General features: G+C 37.3%; 1 protein-coding gene across 4 annotated transcripts in view; it reads left to right on the top strand.

Moving 5' to 3' along the window:
• Positions 1–14,273: 14,273 nt before the first annotated feature.
• Positions 14,274–20,965, top strand: part of Ac76E (adenylate cyclase type 2 Ac76E) — a 266,968-nt gene continuing 260,276 nt past the window's right edge. For all 4 annotated transcript variants that reach the window (XM_090169106.1, XM_090169108.1, XM_090169107.1 and 1 more), the window contains exon 1: positions 14,274–14,549. In XM_090169106.1, coding sequence (XP_090025232.1) covers positions 14,502–14,549 — 48 coding nt within the window. In that variant the 5' untranslated portion in view covers positions 14,274–14,501. The remainder of the gene's footprint in view (positions 14,550–20,965) is intronic.

Raw genomic sequence — 20,965 nt, 5'->3', positions numbered from 1 at the left:
CTATGTAACCTGTAAATTTCAAATTCTTACATAAAACACATTTTGAGTAATTGGCTCTGTATCGTTTTTAGTTAACACCCTGTATAGCAAACAAACGCCATCATCACGGCCCAACAAAAGGCGACACCATGCCCTGCCCGAAACCCACCTTCGCACAGTTGAGAACTAGAGTGACTTATTCTTCCACTGCAAACTACCATCCCCAAAAGGTTATAGAATGTCGAGTATGGATCTCACCTTGGGATCCAGTGACGCCATTAATGACAGTTCAGATAGGGACAGTGGGAAAGGCCATAGACCTATGAAATAAATTAGACCCCGATTTTACCTAGGAGGATTCAAGTGTACCTGGAGAAGAATTCGGGGGCCACGGGAGAGGCTGCTCAAAACCTCAAACCCTTGGACATAAAACTACAACGGAGCCATCTCGTGAACTATGACCACTTGTTGAGGTTTTTTTAAATTCTAGTTTGAATTGTAGCGTTTAGTTTTTGCTACAAGACTTATGAAAGTTGGTATTCTTTAAATTTTAAATGGACATTGTTTATCAATTTAATTTGAAATTATATAGTTTTCTGGCAACTTTCTTTGACTTGGCCTAAACTCAAAACCGTTAAAGTTCGAAATACTGTCTAGCAGACAAATGTTTTGGTATCTCCTAGGTTACTCTGAAGCTTTGTAGGTGGTGCTAAAAACGTTATGTCCAAGTGTTTGACTCCCCCAGCGACAGCCGTAGACGAACCGCGAGGTATTGGTTGGGGGAATCCAAATTTCTTCTCCAGATACACTTGAATCCTCCTAGATTTTACACGGAGAGCGTGTGGCAGCAGACCTAGCAGTCGTGGGGTAAAAACTGCGGAAAGCGCCTTCTATCAATGACCAGGTTAAATAAGAAATTATATAATCCCACGTGATTTCACGAAGGTTACGGGTGTCGAAAAAAATGATTCTTTGGTAATCTGATGAAGGTGAGCTTTAATATTAATTATGCAAATAAATATATTAATTCGTAGAAAATGAAAGGTAGACAAATCGTAAATTATATTATTTTAAAATAAATAATGAAAATTAAATTAAAATAAATAATGAAAATTAAATTAAAATAAATAATGAAAATTAAATTAAAATAAATAATGAAAATTAAATTAAAATAAATAATGAAAATTAAATTAAAATAAATAATGAAAATTAAATTAAAATAAATAATGAAAATTAAATTAAAATAAATAATGAAAATTAAATTAAAATAAATAATGAAAATTAAATTAAAATAAATAATGAAAATTAAATTAAAATAAATAATGAAAATTAAATTAAAATAAATAATGAAAATTAAATTAAAATAAATAATGAAAATTAAATTAAAATAAATAATGAAAATTAAATTAAAATAAATAATGAAAATTAAATTAAAATAAAATAAAATAAATAATGAAAATTAAATTAAAATAAATAATGAAAATTAAATTAAAATAAATAATGAAAATTAAATTAAAATAAATAATGAAAATTAAATTAAAATAAATAATGAAAATTAAATTAAAATAAAATAAAATAAATAATGAAAATTAAATTAAAATAAAATAAAATAAATAATGAAAATTAAATTAAAATAAAATAAAATAAATAATGAAAATTAAATTAAAATAAATAATGAAAATTAAATTAAAATAAATAATGAAAATTAAATTAAAATAAATAATGAAAATTAAATTAAAATAAATAATAAAAATTAAATTAAAATAAATAATGAAAATTAAATTAAAATAAATAATGAAAATTAAATTAAAATAAATAATGAAAATTAAATTAAAATAAATAATGAAAATTAAATTAAAATAAATAATGAAAATTAAATTAAAATAAATAATGAAAATTAAATTAAAATAAATAATTAAAATTAACACATTTGAATCTCAGTGTAAGAATTTCTTTAAATCATATTTCCACTAATTTCAATAATTTAAAAGAATTATGTTCGTCGTGTTTTGCTTACCTATTTCACCTTTGATACTTTCCGTCTATCTAACGATAGGAAATCACATGGCCTCAACAGCTTTCGAATTTGTTTGCCCACCCGGGTATCCTGAGAGTGGGCGGTGGCCACTCTTTAACATAGGATGGTAAATTATATATCAAACGATAGGAAATCACATAGCCTCAACAGCTATTGTATTGGATTGCCCACCCGGGTATCCTGAGAGTGGGCGGTGGCCACTCTTTAACATAGGATGGTAAATTATATATCAAACGATAGGAAATCACATGGCCTCAACAGCTATTGTATTGGATTGCCCACCCGGGTATCCTGAGAGTGGGCGGTGGCCACTCTTTAACATAGGATGGTAAATTATATATCAAACGATAGGAAATCACATAGCCTCAACAGCTATTGTATTGGATTGCCCACCCGGGTATCCTGAGAGTGGGCGGTGGCCACTCTTTAACATAGGATGGTAAATTATATATCAAACGATAGGAAATCACATAGCCTCAACAGCTATTGTATTGGATTGCCCACCCGGGTATCCTGAGAGTGGGCGGTGGCCACTCTTTAACATAGGATGGTAAATTATATATCAAACGATAGGAAATCACATAGCCTCAACAGCTATTGTATTGGATTGCCCACCCGGGTATCCTGAGAGTGGGCGGTGGCCACTCTTTAACATAGGATGGTAAATTATATATCAAACGATAGGAAATCACATAGCCTCAACAGCTATTGTATTGGATTGCCCACCCGGGTATCCTGAGAGTGGGCGGTGGCCACTCTTTAACATAGGATGGTAAATTATATATCAAACGATAGGAAATCACATAGCCTCAACAGCTATTGTATTGGATTGCCCACCCGGGTATCCTGAGAGTGGGCGGTGGCCACTCTTTAACATAGGATGGTAAATTATATATCAAACGATAGGAAATCACATAGCCTCAACAGCTATTGTATTGGATTGCCCACCCGGGTATCCTGAGAGTGGGCGGTGGCCACTCTTTAACATAGGATGGTAAATTATATATCAAACGATAGGAAATCACATAGCCTCAACAGCTATTGTATTGGATTGCCCACCCGGGTATCCTGAGAGTGGGCGGTGGCCACTCTTTAACATAGGATGGTAAATTATATATCAAACGATAGGAAATCACATAGCCTCAACAGCTATTGTATTGGATTGCCCACCCGGGTATCCTGAGAGTGGGCGGTGGCCACTCTTTAACATAGGATGGTAAATTATATATCAAACGATAGGAAATCACATGGCCTCAACAGCTATTGTATTGGATTGCCCACCCGGGTATCCTGAGAGTGGGCGGTGGCCACTCTTTAACATAGGATGGTAAATTATATATCAAACGATAGGAAATCACATAGCCTCAACAGCTATTGTATTGGATTGCCCACCCGGGTATCCTGAGAGTGGGCGGTGGCCACTCTTTAACATAGGATGGTAAATTATATATCAAACGATAGGAAATCACATAGCCTCAACAGCTATTGTATTGGATTGCCCACCCGGGTATCCTGAGAGTGGGCGGTGGCCACTCTTTAACATAGGATGGTAAATTATATATCAAACGATAGGAAATCACATAGCCTCAACAGCTATTGTATTGGATTGCCCACCCGGGTATCCTGAGAGTGGGCGGTGGCCACTCTTTAACATAGGATGGTAAATTATATATCAAACGATAGGAAATCACATAGCCTCAACAGCTATTGTATTGGATTGCCCACCCGGGTATCCTGAGAGTGGGCGGTGGCCACTCTTTAACATAGGATGGTAAATTATATATCAAACGATAGGAAATCACATAGCCTCAACAGCTATTGTATTGGATTGCCCACCCGGGTATCCTGAGAGTGGGCGGTGGCCACTCTTTAACATAGGATGGTAAATTATATATCAAATGATAGGAAATCACATAGCCTCAACAGCTATTGTATTGGATTGCCCACCCGGGTATCCTGAGAGTGGGCGGTGGCCACTCTTTAACATAGGATGGTAAATTATATATCAAACGATAGGAAATCACATAGCCTCAACAGCTATTGTATTGGATTGCCCACCCGGGTATCCTGAGAGTGGGCGGTGGCCACTCTTTAACATAGGATGGTAAATTATATATCAAACGATAGGAAATCACATAGCCTCAACAGCTATTGTATTGGATTGCCCACCCGGGTATCCTGAGAGTGGGCGGTGGCCACTCTTTAACATAGGATGGTAAATTATATATCAAACGATAGGAAATCACATAGCCTCAACAGCTATTGTATTGGATTGCCCACCCGGGTATCCTGAGAGTGGGCGGTGGCCACTCTTTAACATAGGATGGTAAATTATATATCAAACGATAGGAAATCACATAGCCTCAACAGCTATTGTATTGGATTGCCCACCCGGGTATCCTGAGAGTGGGCGGTGGCCACTCTTTAACATAGGATGGTAAATTATATATCAAATGATAGGAAATCACATAGCCTCAACAGCTATTGTATTGGATTGCCCACCCGGGTATCCTGAGAGTGGGCGGTGGCCACTCTTTAACATAGGATGGTAAATTATATATCAAATGATAGGAAATCACATAGCCTCAACAGCTATTGTATTGGATTGCCCACCCGGGTATCCTGAGAGTGGGCGGTGGCCACTCTTTAACATAGGATGGTAAATTATATATCAAATGATAGGAAATCACATAGCCTCAACAGCTATTGTATTGGATTGCCCACCCGGGTATCCTGAGAGTGGGCGGTGGCCACTCTTTAACATAGGATGGTAAATTATATATCAAACGATAGGAAATCACATAGCCTCAACAGCTATTGTATTGGATTGCCCACCCGGGTATCCTGAGAGTGGGCGGTGGCCACTCTTTAACATAGGATGGTAAATTATATATCAAATGATAGGAAATCACATAGCCTCAACAGCTATTGTATTGGATTGCCCACCCGGGTATCCTGAGAGTGGGCGGTGGCCACTCTTTAACATAGGATGGTAAATTATATATCAAATGATAGGAAATCACATAGCCTCAACAGCTATTGTATTGGATTGCCCACCCGGGTATCCTGAGAGTGGGCGGTGGCCACTCTTTAACATAGGATGGTAAATTATATATCAAACGATAGGAAATCACATAGCCTCAACAGCTATTGTATTGGATTGCCCACCCGGGTATCCTGAGAGTGGGCGGTGGCCACTCTTTAACATAGGATGGTAAATTATATATCAAACGATAGGAAATCACATAGCCTCAACAGCTATTGTATTGGATTGCCCACCCGGGTATCCTGAGAGTGGGCGGTGGCCACTCTTTAACATAGGATGGTAAATTATATATCAAATGATAGGAAATCACATAGCCTCAACAGCTATTGTATTGGATTGCCCACCCGGGTATCCTGAGAGTGGGCGGTGGCCACTCTTTAACATAGGATGGTAAATTATATATCAAACGATAGGAAATCACATAGCCTCAACAGCTATTGTATTGGATTGCCCACCCGGGTATCCTGAGAGTGGGCGGTGGCCACTCTTTAACATAGGATGGTAAATTATATATCAAACGATAGGAAATCACATAGCCTCAACAGCTATTGTATTGGATTGCCCACCCGGGTATCCTGAGAGTGGGCGGTGGCCACTCTTTAACATAGGATGGTAAATTATATATCAAACGATAGGAAATCACATAGCCTCAACAGCTATTGTATTGGATTGCCCACCCGGGTATCCTGAGAGTGGGCGGTGGCCACTCTTTAACATAGGATGGTAAATTATATATCAAACGATAGGAAATCACATAGCCTCAACAGCTATTGTATTGGATTGCCCACCCGGGTATCCTGAGAGTGGGCGCTGGCCACTCTTTAACATAGGATGGTAAATTATATATCAAACGATAGGAAATCACATAGCCTCAACAGCTATTGTATTGGATTGCCCACCCGGGTATCCTGAGAGTGGGCGGTGGCCACTCTTTAACATAGGATGGTAAATTATATATCAAATGATAGGAAATCACATAGCCTCAACAGCTATTGTATTGGATTGCCCACCCGGGTATCCTGAGAGTGGGCGGTGGCCACTCTTTAACATAGGATGGTAAATTATATATCAAACGATAGGAAATCACATAGCCTCAACAGCTATTGTATTGGATTGCCCACCCGGGTATCCTGAGAGTGGGCGGTGGCCACTCTTTAACATAGGATGGTAAATTATATATCAAACGATAGGAAATCACATAGCCTCAACAGCTATTGTATTGGATTGCCCACCCGGGTATCCTGAGAGTGGGCGGTGGCCACTCTTTAACATAGGATGGTAAATTATATATCAAACGATAGGAAATCACATAGCCTCAACAGCTATTGTATTGGATTGCCCACCCGGGTATCCTGAGAGTGGGCGGTGGCCACTCTTTAACATAGGATGGTATATTATATATCAAACGATAGGAAATCACATAGCCTCAACAGCTATTGTATTGGATTGCCCACCCGGGTATCCTGAGAGTGGGCGCTGGCCACTCTTTAACATAGGATGGTAAATTATATATCAAACGATAGGAAATCACATAGCCTCAACAGCTATTGTATTGGATTGCCCACCCGGGTATCCTGAGAGTGGGCGGTGGCCACTCTTTAACATAGGATGGTAAATTATATATCAAACGATAGGAAATCACATAGCCTCAACAGCTATTGTATTGGATTGCCCACCCGGGTATCCTGAGAGTGGGCGGTGACCACTCTTTAACATAGGATGGTAAATTATATATCAAACGATAGGAAATCACATAGCCTCAACAGCTATTGTATTGGATTGCCCACCCGGGTATCCTGAGAGTGGGCGGTGGCCACTCTTTAACATAGGATGGTAAATTATATATCAAATGATAGGAAATCACATAGCCTCAACAGCTATTGTATTGGATTGCCCACCCGGGTATCCTGAGAGTGGGCGGTGGCCACTCTTTAACATAGGATGGTAAATTATATATCAAATGATAGGAAATCACATAGCCTCAACAGCTATTGTATTGGATTGCCCACCCGGGTATCCTGAGAGTGGGCGGTGGCCACTCTTTAACATAGGATGGTAAATTATATATCAAACGATAGGAAATCACATAGCCTCAACAGCTATTGTATTGGATTGCCCACCCGGGTATCCTGAGAGTGGGCGCTGGCCACTCTTTAACATAGGATGGTAAATTATATATCAAACGATAGGAAATCACATAGCCTCAACAGCTATTGTATTGGATTGCCCACCCGGGTATCCTGAGAGTGGGCGGTGGCCACTCTTTAACATAGGATGGTAAATTATATATCAAACGATAGGAAATCACATAGCCTCAACAGCTATTGTATTGGATTGCCCACCCGGGTATCCTGAGAGTGGGCGGTGGCCACTCTTTAACATAGGATGGTAAATTATATATCAAATGATAGGAAATCACATAGCCTCAACAGCTATTGTATTGGATTGCCCACCCGGGTATCCTGAGAGTGGGCGGTGGCCACTCTTTAACATAGGATGGTAAATTATATATCAAATGATAGGAAATCACATAGCCTCAACAGCTATTGTATTGGATTGCCCACCCGGGTATCCTGAGAGTGGGCGGTGGCCACTCTTTAACATAGGATGGTAAATTATATATCAAATGATAGGAAATCACATAGCCTCAACAGCTATTGTATTGGATTGCCCACCCGGGTATCCTGAGAGTGGGCGGTGGCCACTCTTTAACATAGGATGGTAAATTATATATCAAACGATAGGAAATCACATAGCCTCAACAGCTATTGTATTGGATTGCCCACCCGGGTATCCTGAGAGTGGGCGGTGGCCACTCTTTAACATAGGATGGTAAATTATATATCAAATGATAGGAAATCACATAGCCTCAACAGCTATTGTATTGGATTGCCCACCCGGGTATCCTGAGAGTGGGCGGTGGCCACTCTTTAACATAGGATGGTAAATTATATATCAAATGATAGGAAATCACATAGCCTCAACAGCTATTGTATTGGATTGCCCACCCGGGTATCCTGAGAGTGGGCGGTGGCCACTCTTTAACATAGGATGGTAAATTATATATCAAATGATAGGAAATCACATAGCCTCAACAGCTATTGTATTGGATTGCCCACCCGGGTATCCTGAGAGTGGGCGGTGGCCACTCTTTAACATAGGATGGTAAATTATATATCAAATGATAGGAAATCACATAGCCTCAACAGCTATTGTATTGGATTGCCCACCCGGGTATCCTGAGAGTGGGCGGTGGCCACTCTTTAACATAGGATGGTTAATTATATATCAAACGATAGGAAATCACATGGCCTCAACAGCTTTTATATTAGTTTGCCCACCCGGGTCTGATGATGGTGGGCGGCATCCACTCTTAAATTTAGGATGGCAATTTATATATCAAACGATAACAAATCACGTAGCCTCAACAGCTTTTGTATTAGTTTGCCTACCTTTGTCTACTATGGGTGTATGGGTTTGCCCAACGGAATACACCGATGTGGAACTAATACTACGGCCTGGGCCCACTTGTTAAAATCGATGCCATCAAATGATAGCGACATCTATAAGTGACAGATGGTACTAACGAAATTTTAGCAATTGTACGCGTTTAGAAAAAAGAAGATGCCTTCGATGAGCATCGTGACGTCAAAACCGGAAACGCGAAAAGTCGTACAGTAGATTTTTTCCCCCGATGCGCATCGATGCCTTTTTTTAAGAGCCACTGAACGTACCAATTGTTGCAGATTTTGGAAAACGCGCGTTTCTAACAATTTTTTAATTTAACTCGAGCCTCACGATCAGAAGACTTGGCTTTCATGGCAAGCTTTTAAATTCGTAGCTAGCTCGTGGGTGTGAGTTTCGTTCGTTGCCATGGTAACGCCTATTGTCGGCCATGACATTAAAACGCCCATGGCGGTCACGTGGTTAGTTCGCAGGATCGTGTAGCGTTTTGCCTTGTGATGTGTGAAGTGAAATTAATGTCATGACAGCCGTTTCAAGGCGGGGCTTATCTACGACTCCACGAGTTAGCTACGAATAGCGCTAGGAATTTTTATCTTTGGACATGTTATACATAGGAATACTTATGTGTGATTATGTTACACATGGTATTATCATATGTAACATAATTACTCATAAGTAAGCAACTGTACCTTTATTCCATTCAAAAATCTTCACTAACGGTTTGTTTCACCACGAACCAGTAAAAAGGTGGACTACGTTAGATTTTAACCATTTTATTCATCCTAGTAATTTTGGGAGTCACACTATTGGCTAATAACATATGTATTTAAGCCAATGGAACACCTCTAAATTGAGAATAAATTTTTTGTGTCGGAATTTTAATCAGCCAAATGTAGTTTTATTGAAATTAATAAACTCACTCGGTTTGTGCAGAAAAAGAAAAGGTTGGGGAAAATGACCAATACGGTTCAGTGATCACTTTCCGAAAATGGAGCAAGGCTATAAGAGGCTCAAAAGTATCTGCAAAGACTCCAGCCTTGTAGATGCCTCAGAAAAGTTCAACCTGAATTTCAACTATTTGTTCCAATAAACCTGCTTCTTTTGTTTGACAATGGTCACAATGCAAATTTATTTTAGAACCTGAGTCTCCGAGAACTTCACTAATTTTAAGGCTGGGCGAATAGCATTTTTAGCCTATCGAGACCAATATCGAATACCCAATAAATTTCTAATCGAATACCGAGACGAATAGTAGTTTTTGAACCAAATACCGAATAGTTAGGCTTAGTACAAATATTACCGTATCGAATATTCGTCGAATAATAGGCCCAAATATTCATCGAATACTATACCGAATATTCGCCGAATACTATACCGAATATTGACCCAAATATTTGTCGAATAACAGATCTAATAGTCTAAATATTAAAAAACAATTAATATCTAAATGGTAGAATTGTATCAGTTTAAAGTACCATTGAGCATCCCAAAATAAAAAATATATTTTATTTTAAAATATCACTAGAGTACAAATCTTTGGTACTACAATATTGAAGTATATATCGGTATTAAATAAGAAAATCACATTTTAACTTTTTAGGGTAATTTTTTTTCGCCGAATATCTTCCAAATATTTGACGAATATCTTCCCGAATATTTTCCGAATATTCGCCGAATATTTAACGATCGAATTATTCGGTTAATTCGGTTATTCGCCCAGCCTTAATTAATTTGCAAATTAATTGCATTAACAGCACTTGACACTATAGTGTAGTTCATTTTAGCTCCTAAGCTTTGGTTGGTCAAACCGGTTTGTGTACTACAATAATTAATAATATCATTCTACCTTGGATTAAGAATATGTTTAACATATTCTTAATCTAAGATTCTACCGTCAACGCGTGCATTTCGCCGCGTCCGCCGATGGGCAATGTTTGGGCATTTGCGAAGGGGAATAAATGAGAACCAGAAGATGTGTTTTCGAGGGAAGTCGTTTAAAATCCGTTTCCGTTTGTTACGGGTTCTACTCTCGCGACCGGGATTTTGAAAATATCTTGGTTCTTCCCACGTTATCACTGCAAGTCAATTTACTTAATTAAAAAGAAGAAGTTCAATATTATAAGTCCAATTACCTGTATGTAAAAGAAACCAATCCAAGATCGAAGTTGCAAATCGCGCTTGTATCAAAACGCGCTTTTAGGCCTAGTATTAAAAGCACGAGGTTTCTGGTTTGTTACTGAAGTTTCAAGAATCTCCCGCTACGTGGTGAGGGGATCGTAAAAACCATTTGTGGACAGAAAAATGTCGAAGTGATATATATTATTAATCCAAGTTGTAATACGCATCTTTCGTATTGATCGAAAATATTAACAGTAAATTCGTTTATTTATGGTTATCAACCGATTTGATAGTAGTACACGAATTTGTTTAAGAATCAATTTAGTAACTTTCTTCACTGGTTAAGGTTTTGTGTAACGAGTCAACGACAAATTCCTATCTCATGATTGGCTGAAGTGAGTACGTAAAACCATGGACAATAAACAGTTTATTGTCTATGGTAAAACGCAGAAAGGCATATTTAGAGTTTTAGACACTTAGGGGATTCTGATATAAAGGTCTAGATACATTTCGGGGCGTCTCAGCCTAACATAAAATACGGAATTGGCACCCAGCAGACACCGAGGAAGGTACGTGATCAAGAGCGCGAGCTCTCGTAGCATTTTAGTACTAAGTGCTTGACCTTTCCACAGGCCGTAGTAGTCTTTAGACACCATCTGTTGGTGACTTTTAGTATAATTTTTAAGCAGGAGACAATGGCTCTCGCGACGATAGCACGAGCTTTCTTACCGATAGATAGCGCCTTATAAGGATAGCCTGCAGAAATTACGCGTTTCTGCTAGCTGCCACCTCCGTATTCACTCCCTTTGAAATATTTTATCTAGACCTTTATATACGTTTCCTATATCTATGGTGCCGACCTAATCTTTGATTGCGCAATAATTCTGAAAATCAGTTCGGTGATAATTTTTCCTAATTGTCATTCGTATTCTCATTGTGTTACCATAAGTGTTTAATATTATTTCATAAGTGTGACACTTCCTATTCTTCACATGCAAAAATTTTACTGAGAACTGTTTACAAGACAAACTGCATTACGGGCTTCATCACCAATTTGCGTCCGCTTGCTATTAAGCTGATTAAATCACGATTAAGCTGATTAAATCGTGATTAAGCTGATTAAATCGCGGTTAATTTGAGTAAATCACGATTAATCTGATTGAATCGCGATAAAGCTGCTTAAATCGTGATTAAGCTGTTTAAATCGTGATTAATTTGATTAAATAGCGATTAATCTGATTGAATCGGGATAAAGCTGCTTAAATCGTGATTAAGCTGTTTAAATCGCGATTAATTTTATTAAATAGCGATTAATCTGATTAAATCGTGGTTAAGCTGATTAAACAGATTAACTTGTGAATAAATCAAGATGGAAAAGGTTAATTCAAGATTAAATCGTGATTAAATTGGATTAAAAATGTAATAGCGATTACCACGATTAAATACATTTAAGTATGCACGATTTATAAATTCCAATACAGATGGCGCGAGGTGTAAATAGCGACGATTCCGGGGCGGGGCTTCAGCGGTTAACCCACATGTGAAACCAATATCAAGCCGCGATAACTCCTCCCCACTTTATTCCTCCGAGATTGAACTTACGTCGTTAGTCACCTGACGCGCTCCAAAGAGATCGAGTGACGAAGAATTGACTAAAAGTGTACACTTTTTACCCTAAAACGTTTTATTCGACTGTTCCGGGGATGAGAATTACTCCGCCCCATAAACTATTCGCTTCATCCGGATAATTAGGGCTACTCTTTTTACTCCTTCTGAAAAGGAGGTGCAAAGGGGTAAATCGGATTTAGTCGTCTTCTAGCCAGAATTTATCTGCTAAAAAGACCACATAGGCAGCTATTTTGGAAAAACGTTTTTACTCCGACTCGAACTATTTGCGGCCACAGAATTGGAGTAAAATGACGTCATAGCCTTACTCTTCTTACCCTACTCTGAAATCCCAGAACAATCGAAAATCAACCACCTTATAACGTTTTAAGCCTAATGACTGAAGCACACAAAAAAATGTGTGATCATATTACAATTCAAGTAAAATTTAACACTTACGTAAACAATAATTAAACAGTTCTGGTGAATCAGCCTATCATTGAAGAAAAACAAACGCGTCATACTAATTATTATAGGCTTCGAGCTTAGGAAATATAGCGCCATCTGCCTTAACATCCGTAAACTAAATATGTGAAGAAATAGCAGACACCTTTTGAATTTCTATGTTTTTCGGTTGAACTTTCAGCCAGGGTGGGAAATAAGGAATTTGGTTAAAGCAACCCCCGTTTCCTGGAATAAATAAACTGGTAAGGGATCGGAGGGCAAGTAGTCTGCTAAACTTAAATCTTAAGGCCAATTTGAATTAAATAAGTGGTCTAGGGGACCACTGACCCCCTCCGATTTAATTAATAAACTGGTCCAGGCAATTTTTAAACTGGTCATTTGCCCACTGCCACCGCCTTATTTCCCACGCTACTCTGCATCAGGCTTGGAAATAAGCGGTGGTCACTGGGTCAAAAACCAGTTTATGAATTGCTCGGACCAGTTTTTTTTAATTAACTGGTCCAGCGTCCAGTTTATTAATTTAAAATTATCTACCGTATTACTAACCAACTGGTCTATGTGACCACTTAAATAATTCAAGACTTGGGAGTCACTGGTCAAATAGACCAGTTTAGAAATAAACCTTATTTCCAAGCCTGCTCTACATAACAGCTGAAAGTTTCAGCTGTTATGCAGAGCAGTGTGAGAAATAAGGCACTATCACAGACCAGTTTAAAAATTAGCTGGGACAGTTTAAAAATAAAATGCTTTGGGTGTTAGTGGTTTTTTTCCTTCAAGATTTTAGTTAATTAAAAAAATAATATATTAATCCCTAAAATTGTTTGGTCTTTGCGTCTATGCTGTGAGCTTGGCCTTGCGTCAATTGTGTGTATGGGTGGGTGACTCATTGAGTTGGGAATATTAATCAGAGGTCCAAATAAAAAGTCGGATATCAGTATTTCGCGAAACAAGTTTTTAAAAAATAAGAATACTGCCGTCTGGTCCCAAATGACGAGAAAACTTTATCATTCTACCTGTGGCACCGTCTATATCTCAATGGTTCGTTCAGGTTTGAAGAAAAATGAGTTTAATATATAATCCAACAAATTCATTTTACATACTACTTTGGACAGAGCTTTGGGCACCCTTTTGGAGCCCCCTAGCCATCGGCGCCCGGGGACGATGCCCCCTTGCCCCCCCTCGCTACCCCTCTGATTGCAGAGACAATTTTGAACGAGCAGACCGCTTTCATATATTTAATTTAAAACGATACTTATGACCAAAATTTAAACTACGCACAAAGCCTATACCGTTGCTTATGCTAATGAATCAAGACGCAAAACATAATTATCGCGTAGCTCGAGAACAGCCCCGAGCCCGGGCAAAGTGAGGCCGGAGAAGGCCACTAGATGTCGGTACTGTCTCAAGGAGCAATAAGTCGTTGAAGAATCCGAGTATTGAGATCCGCGGCTCCCACCTTTGCTGTACATAGACTCCGTTTTCGATTTTCCTCTTCGCCGGCGAGAGAGATAAACGCGATGGCAGGAGTTGGCAGTTCCACCAGTTGCTGGTCTCCCCTCAAGCCGGCGACACGCGTCTCCCCGCGACCAGCAGTTGAAACAAAAGCCTCCACAGTTTGTTGGCGCGGCCCGACCCCGTCGTTTCGGTTTCGGACAAAATGACTCGGCGTGGCCAGGATTACCCGTTCGCCGATAATTTCCCGCCAAATCCAGTCGGGACTTGGAAAACATAACCCGGCATTGGTCTCCGTAATTGGTTAAACAATTTCCATGCTGGAAACTTGATATGGAAAAGCTGAAAATGACGAAAAATAGTGACAATCATCAAAGCGAGGTCAGTGTCGAACGTGTTTATCCATTTATTCATTTTCTTATTCGTGTGCTCATATAGTTTTAATTTATTAAATCGTGTGTTTATATAGTTTTTACTTATTAAATCGTGTATTCATATAGTTTTTACTTATTAAATCGTGTATTCATATAGTTTTTACTTATTAAATCGTGTATTCATATAGTTTTTACTTATTAAATCGTGTGTTCATATAGTTTTTACTTATTAAATCGTGTGTTCATATAGTTTTTACTTATTAAATCGTGTGTTCATATAGTTTTTACTTATTAAATCGTGTGTTCATATAGTTTTTACTTATTAAATCGTGTGTTCATATAGTTTTTACTTATTAATTCGTGTAATTATACAGAGTGCTGCAAAAGGTTATGCAAAAATTTGAAGGAGTTGTAGGGGTGAGTTGAGAAGTATGCCTGTTTGTTTCCCATTTTCCTACGATGAGTTTAAAGAGCGCCAGAGAGTTTCAAAGTGTGGCCTACTAGCCCCTGGAAGTAGGCTGCAACAAGCGCAAAACCAACTCAACTCACCCCTTACAACTCCCTAAAATTTTTGCATAACCTTTTGAAACACCCTGTATACTTATTATTTATTAAATCGTGTATTCATATATTTTTACTTATTAATTCGTGTAATTATATACTTATGATCATAAGTCTATAATATTTCCCATAAGTTTGTCACTTTGGGGAATATTTTACTGATAACTAGTAACGGAGTCCTGAGTATGAGTTTATTACTCCTAGCTGTTACCGCATTTTGTTATACATTTTGAAACATATTAAGTTCAGTTAATTATGATAATAGACATTTATTTCACTGAAATGAAACTCCCGTGGTGCTAACAAAAAAATCATTTAAATTCCACGCATTTATGTAGGAATTCAAATTTAGCGCCAAAAAGAAATGTGCGATAATTTTCCAAGAAAATCGATAATTTTTTGGGGTAGGTACATTTGTTCGAGTTTCAATCGTCCGAACGGTGGAACAAATGTTCGAATTTCATTCGTCCGAACCGCCGAAATAACAAATGTTTCAATTGTTCGAATTGGACAACTTGTTTGTTTCATTCGTCCGAATCGGTAGCATCACTTGTCCGAATTCTGTCGCTAAATTAGTATTTCTTATTGCTGTTTTTTTTTGTCCGGATTTTTTTTAGTGCAAGAATTAAAAATAAAAAACTACATTGTAAATATCGTTGTTTGTTAGTAAGTGGGAATTGCGTTGAATGTTGTGGATATTTTAGGTTAGGTTAGGTTAGCTTAGCTTAGGCTCACGTTAATGTTACTATTTTCTTATATTAACAATATTTAAAAAAAAAAACAATTCTTAATGTTCAAAAAAACGGACAAACGATTCGCGAGTAAAGTTAAGATAAATTGAACTACTAAATCACCAACAAAAGTTGTGATAAATTTTTCGGGCAAATGAAATACGTTTTCGGACATACGATCCTGTTTTCCGGCATTCGGACAAATGATCATTCGGATATTTGTACCACCGTTCGGACGAATGAAATTCGTACAAATGTACCCAAATCAATTTTTTGGCCTAGATACGATAATTTAATATTTTCGATCTGGCAACGCTGTGTCCAAGTCGGAGCTTGGCGGGAAGATTAGCGTTGAAAATAGTTTCGGTTAGAAAATTAGCATTGAAACAATAGGAAGTGTCATACTTATCGTTATTATGATACTTATGGTCATATTTATGTAATTTTTACATATTATCCTTGTAGTATTTCAATCCTTGATGCGGTATCCACATGCCAGGGATATCTCAATCGAAAGGAAATATTATGCCCTCGGTTGCCCGCTATGCGTTATGGAGATCGGGGCCCCACAAGCTGGTCATTTGCCCATTTTAGTGATATATGGCTATATTCGACTTATCTACGTACTTTTTTAAAATTAAAGGCCGACTTGGTTGAATATTATATTTTTAGTTAGTACTGATCATTTCCGAACTACGTTTTCAGTTGCATTAGGAAATTTTAATTTTAAGTGAGATTTCTGGCCAATTCGCGGGACCCCACAACCCGCGTACGTAATATTGTCATATTTGATTTTCGTACCATTTGATACTGGCGCCATCTAAAGCCAGGCGCTCACTGCTTTGCTTCGTAACGGAGGCAATGCCTTGTGGAAGGCAGGACTGATACGAAACGGAGAGCCAGTGGGCGCCTAGCCTAACTCGGTCGCGTTTCGGTACCTTATCTAAAAAACCGGGTAACTCGAAAAATGCAGTTTGTCTAAACATTAATTTAAATTAGCGAGTTTAAGTTTCGCCACTTTATTTCTAAAACCTAGGAACTCGAAAAATTCTTTTTCGATAAAATTTCTCTTGGGTTTATGAAGTTAATGTACATATAGCTAGCAATTTTATTCATCCCCAATATTTACATTTCTACGCTTCCTGGATATAAATTTAAGTGGCATTTTATAGAACTTAAAATTTAACCACAAAATGTTTTAACCAAGTTAATTTTGGACCCACCATGGTAGAATTGGGGTCGTTTTTAATATTATTTATTTGTCTTCAAAAAATGAACTTCGTGTGATTTAGCGAAAAAAATATTACATTTATAAAACAAATTACTATTTCTATAGCTTGTTCATTTTGGCGCTGCAGCAGCCCTAGAAGGAGCCTGATCATTTACATTCGTCTGCTTGTGTGTTCTCGAGCGCCAAAGCATTTTTTTAACGTTTAAAACCTTGGTTTTTCTTCTTTATTTTTAGTCACTATTTTTAAAATTATTAGTCACTTAAATCACTAAATGTTGCTGTGTGACTCAACAGGCTGTGTACTCTAGTCATAGGGATGCACCGATATGGGTACAGCCGATATATCGGCTATTCGTGGCCGATATATCGGAAGATATTAACAAAGTTATCTATCATAACCGTAGTGTATATGATAATATCGTTGTAAAAGACGGTTCAGTGCACTGTCATACCCATTGAGTTGGGAATAAATAGAGGTATAAATAAATCTGACTGGCGCGGGACCAATAAGGAGACTTTATCAACTATATCGTTCTACCGTGGCGGCATCTGTCTCTAGTGGTGGAAACTATATTGCAATTGAATATTTTCGCGAATCTGATGCGAAATTGAAATGTATGATTACTCGTAACAAACAAACCTTTGAAGTTGTTAAAAAATAATTTTATTCTGTCAACACGATCCTTTTTAACTCAAGTTACGGTGAGTTAGCTAATAATTTATTTTTAGCCATATAACTTTACAAAATATAGATGGCGCTACCGCCTAATTATAAAGATGAATTTCATACAGTCTTATCAGAACAGGTCCCACGTAACCATGGCAACCGAAATCGTAATTTTAATTCTAGCAGTATTATTCCCAATTCAATGGTCATACCATTTTATTCTCATTTTTCGTGAAAAAAAGTTTGCAAGAAAATATCCGAATATGTTTCTTTTCATTTTACGTGATACATAACTTCTATCACAAATCGAATATCGTTGTTTTTTTTTACACTCAAAACCTCCTGTCGAAAAAAAGGTATGATATAGCTTCTGAAGTCTGGCGTCCGGGGCGCGGCCAATCAAATAAAATATTATCCTTAGTTAGTTTTCTAATTTTCAAATGTTTTTCTGAAAATATTGTTCTAATACCGGTATCGGCCAATATCGGCGTCGTTTAAGCCGATATTGGCCGATACTGATATTAGAAAAATAGGCCGATATCTCTGTGCATCCATAGTCGTAAGAGCTGTGTTATATACTTCTGGTGTTAGAAATATGTTTTGACGCGATAAATAACTATAGAACCTTGAAAATTTCCCAGAAGTTCAATTGAGGCTGTTTTGCAGTATAGGTCTTACGACGTTAGTGTTAGTTCGAAAAATATCTTGAAATAAAAGTGTTTTGAAAAATCTTTAAAGGTCTAGTCAATAATTTATTTAGGCTGCTGGAATACATTTGGCGGAAAGATACTGGGAAAACAGCGGTGGGAATTTCAAATTTGGCCTGTGCCTGTTTACGGTTGAATTTCTAATACCCGCGCCTTATATAATTTTGGAAAATACCGTCTATTGCGTTATATTTAAAAGTGTCATTAATTAATTTACATAGATAGGATTTAAAAACAGTTGTAATAATTTAATTTTATTAAGTACTACAAGTGAGGCATAACCAAAAAAATTCCGTTTGGCGAGTCCAGGGTAAATATAGAACGGGTAGAGCCGAGATTACCGCCTTGACGTACATAAACGTGCGATTTGATGATGGTTTAGGAGCATAATAATCAAAATACGCTATAATGAAGTTTGAAAATAACAATTTACATTAAATATTTAATGATAAATTTACGCAGTATACATTTGTAAAATGGATTAATATAACAGTACGCTTAGGAACCCTCAGGAATTCAACAGAAATTCGTGCTAGTATTTTTCCTCTAAATGTACTAGATATTTTGCCTTTCTCAACCTGCATTTGAGTATAACATGAACAAATGTTTTTACAGAATCAAATTTAGACAATAGGTGGCTCTGTGCTTAACTAAACCTTGATTGCGCAATAATTCTGAAAAGCAGTTCGCGGATAATTTTGCTAATAGGCTTACTTATTGTAATTTATGTTACTCATGTTAATAATGAAAAGACATTTATGTTAAAAAACCGGGTGGAAAATATCCAGTGTAGCGAAGTGATATTTATCAATTGGTAAATTGTGTGGTAAATAAAATTATATGGTAGTTAACGATTAATACTAAATAGTTATTTATATAAAGTAACGTGGCCTTATTGTTTACATTTTGCTCTTACGTCACAGTCTCTTAGTCTTACTTAAATTAGAAGCCTACGAGCGCGCGCTGCAGTCGCCAGAGTTATATAAATTTTTCTAGCGCGCGTGCAAATCACGCCTGCTAAGAATACACCAATAAAGCTGTATTTTGTGACGTAAGAGCAATATTTTAACAAATTGGGAAAGACCACTTTTTATTGTAGAAACTCAATTATTAAGATCAATTTTTTACGAAATTAAATTTTAATAGTCACTTATCTGTCATTCAGTGTGTTTTGTAACATTGTTCAAAGCTTTAAATTGCAATTTTTAGGGTTTATGCAATATCACTGGTTCCAAATTAGTTAATTGGGCACCGTACGCTGTTCAAACTTTCCATCAAAAAATCCTTTTATATTGAATTTTTGCGGTCGCAATAGTACGAAAATTGTTCACACGATGGCTGAGGATTTCACCTCCGATTTAGCTTCCTCAATGGGATTACGCGTAATTTTAATAATCGTCTACTTTACTGTTTCTAGTGCGAAATTTAGAAATTAGTTTTAACCTGTTAAAATTAATTACGTCCGCTATTTCGATAAGCCAAATTCCCTTAGTTAGCAAAATTGCATTATTTTGTTTCTTAAGGGGGAAGAATACAGTAAAAGCCTCTTTTTCGTTCAAGCTGAACGATTCTGTTTTAACAATTACATAATTGAATTATATTTTTCTTATTAGACTAAACCTTCCTCTAGTGCTTAAAATAATTTTGATAATTCTAATATTAATAGTTAACGAGATATGAGGTCCTAACTAAAGGGTAGTTTGGGCGCTTGCCCAACTTGTTTAGCTCCGGGGGTCCGAATTAAAACGTAATAACTTAATTACTTTTAAATTTAAAATTGTCAAAATTATTTTAAGCACTAAACAAGAGGCTGTTCTACACTTGAATATTAATTTTTTAAATTAAAATACAAAATTAAAAGATTTCAGCTTGAAATAGCGCGAAAGTAGACAATGGCCACTGTAGTCTTCCTCCTTAAAAAATCTACCTCTTCTGCTACAAAATATGTCAATTTTATTATTAATACAAGTATTTAGTTTGAAAGTTCCCTCCCCACTGGTTTGAGAGGTTTTTCCCCGAGCTCTTCGTTTTCCCCTTCCATAAAAACTTGTAGAGGTTAACGGTAATAGTGAGTGTAGGGAGCTGTTGGCTCGCGTGGAATGTAGGGCTTGCCACCACCCTCCTAGGCGTTGTAACCCGGCGACCTGAATTAATGGCTTTAAAAGTAGCTTGATGATTTAGGCCTAGTAATAATATGCTAAAGGTTTAATGAATGCTCGACTCGAGATCGACCACATAAAAGACTATTTATTGTCGCCTTTCTGGATCATTTTTTAGTCTATGGTATTATATCGTAGGTAGATAATCGACGAAAAATCAAAAAATACCCTAACTTTGACCAGTGCTACTTAGTTACTCCGTTCCTCACTACGAGGCGTTGTTTGTGGGTTTTAACTTCCTTCAATCCCCAAGGCATACTTTCCCTTCTCCCCTCCCAACTTTTATTTCGCTCGTAACATTCATTAAGAAATAGGTCCGATTGACACACTTTTGGTAATTATGTCACTTTTGTCAATACGAATTTAA

The sequence above is a fragment of the Leiobunum rupestre genome, chromosome 3 (genome assembly GCF_980474605.1).
Source record: "Leiobunum rupestre chromosome 3, qqLeiRupe1.1.hap1, whole genome shotgun sequence".
In the NCBI taxonomy this organism is placed as follows: Eukaryota; Metazoa; Arthropoda; class Arachnida; order Opiliones; family Sclerosomatidae; genus Leiobunum; species Leiobunum rupestre.
The sequence above is the reverse complement of the archived record's forward strand: the minus strand, read 5'-3'. Positions and strand labels throughout refer to the sequence as shown.